The sequence below is a fragment of the Rhinopithecus roxellana genome, chromosome 1 (genome assembly GCF_007565055.1).
Source record: "Rhinopithecus roxellana isolate Shanxi Qingling chromosome 1, ASM756505v1, whole genome shotgun sequence".
In the NCBI taxonomy this organism is placed as follows: Eukaryota; Metazoa; Chordata; class Mammalia; order Primates; family Cercopithecidae; genus Rhinopithecus; species Rhinopithecus roxellana.
The window spans coordinates 178,545,968-178,556,323 of record NC_044549.1 but is presented as its reverse complement, the minus strand read 5'-3'; the positions used below and the strand labels follow the sequence as shown (position 1 = coordinate 178,556,323).

The window sequence follows — 10,356 nt, the reverse complement described above, 5'->3', positions numbered from 1 at the left end:
TCATAATTCAGACAAGGAAAAATGAAAAGAAAGGCAACCCTTCTTCCCACAAAAAAGCACAAAAATCAACATATAAACAAAATAAACATAAACATATAAAAATAAAGATATAAACAAAACTCCATCTACCCCTTTTGTATGAAAATAAGCTTTTTGTGAAAAAGAAAGTAAGAGAGAGAGAGTGTGTGTGTGTGTGTGTGTACAGTGTGTGTATAGTGGCAGGGGGGAGAGGGGGAGTCATAAAAACTTACGGGGTCTCCGTCCTCTCCCCTGTGTCCTTTGCTGCCTTTCAGACCTTGAGAACCCTGGGAAGAAAGAGAGAACAATAAATTGTAGTCACCACCCCCCATCATCAAGTCAAACTTGTGAAATCATTAGGCATTCTAAGCAAGTCCCTTCCTCCAACTTGGTTGCAGTTTTTGCAGATGTGGCTGTGAGTTTGGGGAGAATCTGACAACATCTGGAGCTGGCTTTTGTCCTTAGCTTTGAAGCCCCTCTGCAGAAGGCGACACTCCTAATTCTTGCGGGAGGCTGACCTTTGGAACCCACCAGCAGATGAGGCCCACAGAGCCACACCTGTGCCTGAGTGATTTGCAGGGAGGACAGTCGTGCCAGCCACAACCCTTTTAGCAGACAAACCTATAACATTTCCAAAGGGATTATTTTATTTTGCTCTGCTATTTTGAGAGCTCAAGGAAGAATAGGCACTTCCAACAAGACTGCATATATTTTAATTGCAGTCATCTCTCCCTTAGCCACGTGTGGTTTAACTGTGTCGTGGCTTACCTGTGGCAAACATTTCATTTGAGTTTGTTTTCCCCACCCTCTAACACAGGCCCAGCTGGCTGATCAGTATACTGGGGGGGTTGCGCTTCTGGAACATAATTCTAATATTGACCTGAGCAAAGTAATGGAAAAAACTGTGCTAAACAAAACATCACAGTGCAGTAGAAAGTTCAATATAAATTATCCTTCCATAAGGATAGACAGTGCAGAACTCATGAGCAAGCATTGTTGATCTCTTTTTTTAATGAAAAACTTCATTTTTATTGTGATACCTAAAATCCACTTGAAACGTACATAAAAGTATATAAAATATGAGTGTATAGTTTAATTATTATAAAGTAACTTTATAGAATAATCTTATAATTTTTATATATAAGGTATATGTAGCCACCACGCAGGTCAAGAAATAGAGCATTATTGGTCCCAAGCACAGCGCCTGTCCTGAGTCACAATTCACCCCTGGCCCCTCTCCACAAGGGCACTCCTGACTTCTGATAATAGTTTCTTGCCTTTTAAGAATACTTCACCAGCTAAGTATTCCTCCCTAGATACAATAACTTTTAATAAACAGAATTTTACCACATATATTCCTCTGTGTTTCGCTTTTCTTTTGGTCATTACCTTGTTAGTAAAAGTTATTCATGTTGTTGTGTGTAGCTGTAGTTCATTAATTTTCATTGGCATATTTTATTGAAAATATCATGACATATTTATTCATCCTATTGTTGTATAATATTTTATAATTTGTGTTTTAAAGGGCTATGAATCTGCAATGCTATGATCGTTTTGTGGTTCAATCTCATTCTGTTGCTGATGAAGCACAACTCTTATTTATTTTTTATTTATTTACTTATTTATTTATTTTTAAGGCAATAGGGTCTCATTATGTTGCCCTGGCCAGTCTTGAACAATCAAGTGATCTTCCCACCTCAGCCTCCCAAGTAGCTGGGATTACCGGTGCAAGCTAGTACACCCAGTTTCATCTCCACTATTTTTCACTTCTTACCACCTTTCAAACTTTCTAAAGCAGGTACAAAAGTATAAATTGCAAAACCAAGAAGCAACATTGCCAAGGGTATATAAGAGAAAAGGGAGTTATTCTTGCTAACAGTATCAAAAGTGAGCTCTCCTGACCTGGATTTTATACCAAAAAAGTCATATGAAATGTCCAAAGGAATTCCATTAGCATGGAGTGAAGGTTGTAAATTCAATCACTCAGTCTCAGTCCTACCTGTACCAAATTAAAGCACATTAGATAAAATAGTATCACAGGTGAGTGGCACCTTCATGGCTTGTGGTCCTCGGGTCCCATGAGGTCCTGGAATTCCTGGACATTTGCAGAATGTATAGCAGCAAGTCCTCTCTGCAATGTTTCCCTGGGGAAAAAAAAGTAAAGCTGAGTGAATAACAATTGTCAGAAACTTTATTTCATAAGAATTGTACTCATACAAATCATAATCCACCACCTACAAGCTCATCTTCTCCCTTTGGACGAGGGGCTGCAGAGAATAAGAGGTGCTTTCTGAATTTAACACTGCAGAGAGGGTGCCAGGCACTGCACTGGCAATATCGCCTCTCCAAAGGAAATGACCTCTGTTTATAGACAGGGCATCCAGTATGTGGATGGCCATGACCCAACTTCACCTAAGACTTGTTGGTTTCTGGTTGACAGTCTTCTGTTTCCTGGAATTTCTGCAACACAGTTGGGGGTTTTTAAATTCAGTTATGAGTTGGTTGGTTTTTTAGTTCCTTATGCATTCATTTAGTGAATGACAAAGAATGAAAGAACACACAAAAACAAAATACTATGCTGTGGCCTTCCACACTTTTTTATATACTAAGGACCATGCCTTAATTTAGTAGGGGTAAACAAAGGCAGTCTTTGAAAGTTCTCATCAAGATTCCAATTTAGTTCCCATGGCATTTTGAACAACTGGGGATTTTGTTCAACAACTCACCAGGTACTGTGAGAGTTTTTTGCCCAGCTCTCTCATTCCAATAGTCAGATGAGTCCGGTAATTGAATCCTTTTCCAAATTCAAAGTTAGAAAACTCATGATGAGCAGTTGTGTTAAGGGACACTACCAGCAGAGCATCAAGTCCTATGTGGTGAGAACCACAATATAAATAAAACAAAGGGGTTGTACATGAAAAAGAAGAAGGCATAATAATTCTGCTCAGTGAACATGATTTAAAGAATTGAAAAGGGGAAAAAACAAACATAAGAGGAAGGAGTACTCCTGACATGTGAAGAAACTAACGGTGAATTTGCCCGCATTTTATGAATATGCACCAGCTCTGGTCCCTGACTTTTGCATGAAATCCCCTGATAAAAGTATTCAAGAGAAACAATTTACAAATCTATAGAAAAACACTAATAGAAAACTGTGTTCCACATCTTACCACCAATGTTGGTGCAATTCTTGGACACTGAAAAGTGATTTTTAAGAAAGGGCATTATTCATCTTCAGAGAGTTTTTCTGAATTTTTCTAAATGTAAATTAATGATAATTCTCAAGTTAATTTCCAATTCCAAACACCCCTGGGAGGCCAGACCCTGAGAACATGAGGAAAACCCAGGGCAATTGTCTCAGTTGAACTCCTGACCACATCCAGTTCATTCATTAATTCATCTATTCACTCATTAATTCATTTACTAGTTCATTTACTTTATTCATCTTTTCACTAAGCAAATTTTAAAATTATTAATAGGAGCCTATTATGCATTAATCATTGTATAATACAGAGATACAGATGAGTAAGTCAGGCTTACTTCTTTCCTTCCCCAGAGTTATTGGTCTAATGGAACAGAGGGTCAAGAATTGGATAGCTGCTCTGAGAAACATCAGGTTTCTATGAAAGCCTAGAGGAGAAGCTCCTAACCCATTCTTGGAGAGTCATGGAAGATTTCTCAGAAAAATTGATGTCGAAGCTGATTCTAAAGGATAAATGTAAGTTGGCCAATGGAAGGAACCAGAGAAGGAAGATGGAGAGAGTACCTGGGGAGGAAAGGAAATAGAGGAAACTCTAGGCAAGGACAGAGAAATGAGGCTGTAAAGTACATTGGAGGCCAGGCACAGTGGCTCACACCTGTAATTCCAGCACTTTGGGAAGCCGAGGTGGGTGGATCACCTGAGGTCAGGTATTTGAGACCAGCGAACTGGTCAACAACATGGTGAAACCCCATCTCTACTAAAAATACAAAAAAAAAAAAAAAAAAAAAAAATAGCCAGGCATGATGATGGGCACCTGTAATCCCAGTTACTCAGGAGGCTGAGGAGGGAGAATTGCTCGAACCCAGGAGGCAGAGGTTGCAGCGAGCCGAGATTGTGTCACTGCACTCCAGCCTGGGCAACAAGAACAAAAATCCATCTAAAAAAATTATATATATGTATAACCTTGGAGGAAGAATGATGAAAATAGTTTCATATGCCTGGAATGCTGAATATAAGAAATAATTTGGCTGGGCACGGTGGCTCACTCCTGTAATCCCAGCACTTTGGGACGCTGAGGTGGGCAGATCACAAGATCAGTAAATCGAGACCATCCTGGCTAACACGGTGAAACATCATCTCTACTAAAAATACAAACAAATAGCTGAGCGTGGTGGTAGGCACCTGTAGTGCCAGCTACTCAGGAGGCTGAGGCAGGAGAATGGCATGAACCCGGGAGGCAGAGGTTGCAGTGAGTCGAGATTGGGCCACTGCACTCCAGCCTGGGTGACAAAGCGAGACTCCATCTCAAAAATAAATAAATAAATAAATAAATAAATAAATAAATAAATAAATAAATAAGTTAAGGCTGAAATTGGAAGCAGAGGCCAGGTTCTGCAACGCTCCCAGGCCATGTCAAGGAATTTGATCTATATCCCAAGAACAATGAGAAGGTATTGAAGGGATCTGTGCAGAGAAAGAGACACGCCAAGCAATAAAACAGATCGTATTGTGGCCTTTAGTGAGGTTTCCTGTGGAAGCTGAACCCTAGAAGCCAGTCTGGGCTACACCAAGGAATTCTTAAACAATGCATCTCATTTGACAATTAGTGGAGTCTTCCATCGCTGCATCCTACTCTCAACTTCTGCATTGAGCTTCCGGCTCAGTCTGAAGCTATGACATGGACAGAAAATATATAGTGAGAAGCGCTTTTCCAAATCCATGTTGCTATCTTTCATATGGGAAATAAGAAACAGTAGGAGCTGTCTCGGGTCAGGTTCTCTAGAACTGGAATCTGAGAGAGGATTTTGTATGTATGTGGTATCTGTATTGAGAGAGAGACCAGGAAAGGGAAGGAGATGTTGTAACTAGGAATACATCTCAATGAAGTCTTAGCCTTTGCCTGATTCATGAGGGACTCTGGAGTGCAAATTGTACTAGAGTTGATCCATTTGAGCAAGAGTGCCAGGTTTTTGTATCCCTATATCATAGTTGCCCCCCACCACCACCAACGTGAGGCATGGTAACTCCACACCCATTCCAAGCACGCCCAGGTATATGGTTCAGGTCAATCAAGGGCATATGTCTATATAGAAGGTCATAAGTCTAAGTACTTGGCCATAGCATTTGCAAGCATTTTGGGGAGGAGTGCGAGGGCTGGTCAAGAGGGGATTAGACGAGGTATCAACAGCCTCTGCTACAAGTAGCCAGGCAAATCTCAACATCTACAGCATCTGAGTAAAGGTAGAGACTTGTTAAGCATATTCCATGCTTCACTGTTTAAATTTTCAACTTGGCCGGGTGCGGTGGCTCATGCCTGTAATCCCAGCACTTTGGGAGGCCAAGTTGGGCAGATCACAAGGTCAGGAGATCAAGACCACCCTGGCTAACACAGTGAAACCCCATCTCTACTAAAAATACAAAAAATTAGCCAGGCGCCTGTAGTCCTAGCTACTCGGGAGGTTGAGGCAGGAGAATGGCATGAACCCGGGAGGTGGAGCTTGCAGTGAGCTGAGATCGCGCCACTGCACTCCAACCTGGGCAACAGACCAAGACGCCATCTCAAAAAAAAAAAAAAAAAAAAAAAAAAAAAAATTCTACTCAATACCTGCTTCTTTGAGCCTGTCTGATTGATTTTCAAGCATTATGTTGCTTTCACCCTGGAGACCGTCTGAAAAAATAAGCAGCACCTAGAGAAATAAGAAAATGGTGTGGTGTAAAAGCTAAATATATAATTGGGGAATGAAGAAAAAATGGAAGAATGTGGAGATGGGAAATAGAATGTAATATGGATACCTGGCCCCGGGATGCAGATTTATTCTTAAATGTGTCCCAAAGAGACTGCAAGAACTGTGCGTTCAGATGAGTTGGCCCACTGACGTTGACTTGCAGCAAGCTGTCAAACACCGCTTTCTGATAGATCTGGAACTTGGCAGGGAATTCTTGGTCATTGTTCACCTTAAATGCCAAACTCACCTGCACCTCTGTGCCAGCCCCACAGCTCACCCCCCTGATAGAGCTGATATCTTCTAAGATGCCTGGGAGGTAGGATTCCAGCTGGGGGTGGCCCTGGAACAAAGGCTGCCCCTGCACATGAGTGGAGATGTCGAACCCAACCACTATGTCCATAAAGCAATCTGGAAACCAAGGGAAAAGAGTCAAGATTAATGAGTAGACAGGAGTAAGGAAGGAGAGATAGGGCAGAAGAAAGGAGCACTGTCATGCCCCAGAGCTAGAGGGTCTCTAGTCTCCAAAAAGTGTTCAAGAAGGAAGATATTGGCTGCTTTATCATATGCATATATGTGTGTATGTATATCACATATATATATATATATGATACCAACATATATCACAGGGGTTTTCTCTGTCCCCTTTAAAATATCAAAACTTCCAATAGCTATTTGAAGTTCAAACCATAGTTTAGTCTCATCCTCAGTGACTCTGTTGTGTGTGTGTGTGCCATGCATGTGGGGATGCATTTTAATGGTGACATATTTTAATTCATATAATCAGAATACATTAAAGTTTTGAGCTGTCTTTTCAGATTATTTGAGTTTTAGAGATCACAAACACAGATGGCTGCAAATGCAGGTAGATAAGATAGATGATTCAAGTGGGCAGAGTGTGAGGAAAATAAACTCGAGAACAATGACCCATTTCTGGGTCTGTTCGCTGTTCAGTTCCAGCTGAGAGTAGCTCTGTGGGAAATGGGGCCTAGTGTTGTCAGATATTCTGATTTTTCAAAGAGGAGCCTGATGTCTACATTTTTAATGTAGAACCTTCAGTGTGAATGCTGTCAACTAATTTAGCAACTCATCAACACTGGATGCGACAAACAAACGGCAACTGCAAGCTGCCAGTTGGTTACTCTGATCCTGCCCAGTTGCTCATTTTACAGATGAAGAAACAGTGATGTGTGGAGGTTGTGGCCGCTGAACCAGAGTTAGAACTCTGGCTTTCTGATTCCAGGCCCAGGGCTTTTTCCACCACTGTAATCTGCCTCCACTTGAGCACCACAAATGGGACATATAAGATATGGAGAGTTTGGAAAGACTAACACATTTTGTTAAAGAAGTGACTTCAATCGTAACACCTCTAGAAACGTAAGAACGCTAAGGAATTTCTGCATGTTGTGCAAATTCCACAAACCGTTATCATTCGCTACTGCTTCCTTACATGCTGTCCTCCCAACTCCTAGCCTCAAATTTAGAGAAGCTGAGTCCCCTGTGGCCAATCTCAGCTGGAGCTGAACGGTGGCATTCCTGTGAGATGCATCATTGTTTTCCAGTTCACTGTCCTCATACTCTACTCACTTGACTCATCTCCATTACCCACCTGGTCTTTGCAGCCATGTGCCTTTGTGACCTCTGGCTTAAATAACCTCCAAGGACAATTCAGATCGTTTGTAGCCTATGATTATATGAATGTAATCATTAAAAGAAGAAAAATACACTGTATGCACACACACACACACACACACACACACACACACACACACACACCACGAGTCCCTTACAAGATGGTTTAACAAAGGTACAATAGTAAAACTTCCAATCAGCAAATGTTTATTTTACTTACTTCCTGCTGATGCAGGGCATTTACTAGGAGGACAGAAATAGGAGACAGAGATCTAGGTGCTAAAAGGAGAATAAACACTGGATTGCTGTGAGGGAACAGGGCTGACCAAAGGACACAGCCCAGGGGTCCCCTCTAGCCTCTGCACCCTTTCCTTGTCTTTGAGGGAGGCTGAGTTATCTAAACTTCCTGGAAGCGGTGAAGTCTCGTATCATTGCACCATAAGTGAGATATTCTCACTAAATATATGTTCTAAATATATGCTCTGCTAGAGCTAGCCCATTAGACACTCTTGGGAAATGGAGAAATGAGGTTTCCATGGAAGAAAACCAAACAAGGAACACTTACTGGTTTTCCCGCAGCTCTGGCAAATTTCACGGATGATCCTTTTTCTCACATCCACATTCTTTAACTTATCAAAGTCTTGAAAAGTGATTATTTTTTCAGAATTGCCTGTTATTGGCAGAAGCTGTTCCTTAGAAACATCTCCTATGCCCAAAACCAGGATACAAATTCCAAGGTCCTTCAGGGTTTTTACTGCATCTGCCACATTATAGTGAGGATCTCCAGATGTGATAACAACCAAAGTTTGGGGGACACCAGCATTTCTTCTCCCACCAGCATATAGATTAAACATGTTGCTCACTTTTTTAAGGGCAAAGTCAATTCTCGGAAACCCACTGCTCTTGGAGACATTCTGAATTTGATTCTTCCACTGGGTTTTAGTCAGAGAGTTTTTCAAATCAATAATACTCTGGTAGTTACTTCCAAATTGAGCCGTACCAATTTTCATTCTTTGAGACTGAATGTCAAAATTATCAATTAAGTCTGACAAGAAAGTTGTCATGGTAACAAAATCTGAATTAGATACCCTGTCAGAGCCATCGCAAAGGAAAATCACATCAGCTTCCTGAAGACTACAGACTGCAATAGAAAAAAGAATAAATTATTTTCCTCATGAATCGTTCTAAATTTTTCCTTTCCTCATATACTTAAATTGCTTTACTAAATACTTCAATTGCTTTACATTAGCAAATTGAGATAAGTTAACAAGAGGAAGAATCACTGATTGATCCTCAAAAAGAAGAAAAAATAGCAAGAGGAGGAAAGATTAGAGAGTTTTTTCAAAGTTTAATTATTTATACAATCCATTTGAAAAGACACTGAAAGCTAATCAGAGAAAGAAAGTAAGAAGTTTGAATAAATTTCATGTACTCATTAAAAGGTTATTACAAAGGCTAGACATCCCTTCAAAACACCAAGATTGGGACATTTACCCCATCAGGATAATAGTACTTACTTACTGTACTATTATTAGTACTCCTATTACTATTCATGTTATCACTTTACATCCATATTGAAGAGTAGCATTTTAAAAATGCTTTTGGCACATAATAACAACATTAATATTCACAACCACCTTGCGACTAATTATTCTAATTTTATAAATATAGAAATAGAATTTAGAGGCTAAGTGATTCATATAAGAGCACACAGTTACTATGGAGTGGAGCTGGTATCTGGACCTCTAGGTCCTTTTTACCCTTAAATTTAGCACTTTTTTCTACTGCAATGCTTTTTAAAAATACCATGACTCAAATGTTAGAATTTCTCAGAAGAAGTGTGAATGGCTAGTAAATAGAGCATACAGTCAGCTCCCTGAAGTCCAATCTGAAATGTCCCAAAATCGAAGGGACATTTCTATACTCACTTCCAGTCAAACTCAATGGCTGTGGTAGGAGCAGCACTACGGTGATTACTAAAGGTAATTGAGACAGTAGGTTACTCACGGTCACACAATTCCTTGTAAGTGTGGTGTGGCAGACACAAAGACGGTGGCTACCTGGATAGACCTGCAAGGAAGAACTTACTTCCCAGCTATGGGAGTATGGGCAGGCAGTAGACAGCTTCCAGCTGTCAGCACTTTCAGGGTCTGTCTCACTATAGAGAGATGCCTTGCCAAAAGTCATGCCCTTCTTAGGGCCACCACGTCCAGGTACAAAGTGGGAAGGGAGTTCTCCCTTAGTCCCAGCCATTTTAGGCTGATGCTGGACAGTTCTCATGGGCAATATTTGCTTCAGAGCTGTCTGCTAGGTTTGGAGCTTTGTTTAGCCTATGTCACTATTTTGAGTTATTTGGTCCATCTTGCTTTCCCTGTTTATTTTACAGGTGTGGATTCCTCATAAACATCTTGCATCCCAAACTCCATTTCAGCACTACCTCAAAAATGTAGCCATGGGAAATGAGAATAAAACAGCCTTCACACTCCTAGGAAAAGACTGTAGTCTTAGTAATGTACTAGATTTGGAGGACACCCCAAACAAAGGAGATTAAGCCTGCCTGCAGAGCTTGTAGTCTTGTGACAGATACAGGTAGGAAAACAGCAAATATGTGTCAATTGCTACCACTTGGAAAATAGGAGGTGTGAGAGTTGGGGGATACAGTGGGGACATGAGGTCAGGTTTTGGGCCAGGAAACTAGCACACAAAGACTGAAACTTGACAGAAAAGTGAGATGCAGGCAGGCACAGTGGTGGGCTGGAGTGGTCATGGTGGGCAGGATAG

The 10,356-nt window shown here is 40.9% G+C and overlaps 1 protein-coding gene across 1 annotated transcript in view; it reads right to left on the bottom strand.

Annotated features, from left to right (window-relative positions):
- The window catches only part of COL6A5 (collagen type VI alpha 5 chain), a 108,553-nt gene that overhangs the window by 78,632 nt on the left and 19,565 nt on the right, over nt 1–10,356 (bottom strand). Inside the window, 6 exon segments of the mRNA XM_030933673.1 lie at nt 252–305; nt 2,070–2,162; nt 2,745–2,887; nt 5,826–5,907; nt 6,014–6,354; nt 8,141–8,716. Coding sequence (XP_030789533.1) covers nt 252–305; nt 2,070–2,162; nt 2,745–2,887; nt 5,826–5,907; nt 6,014–6,354; nt 8,141–8,716 — 1,289 coding nt within the window.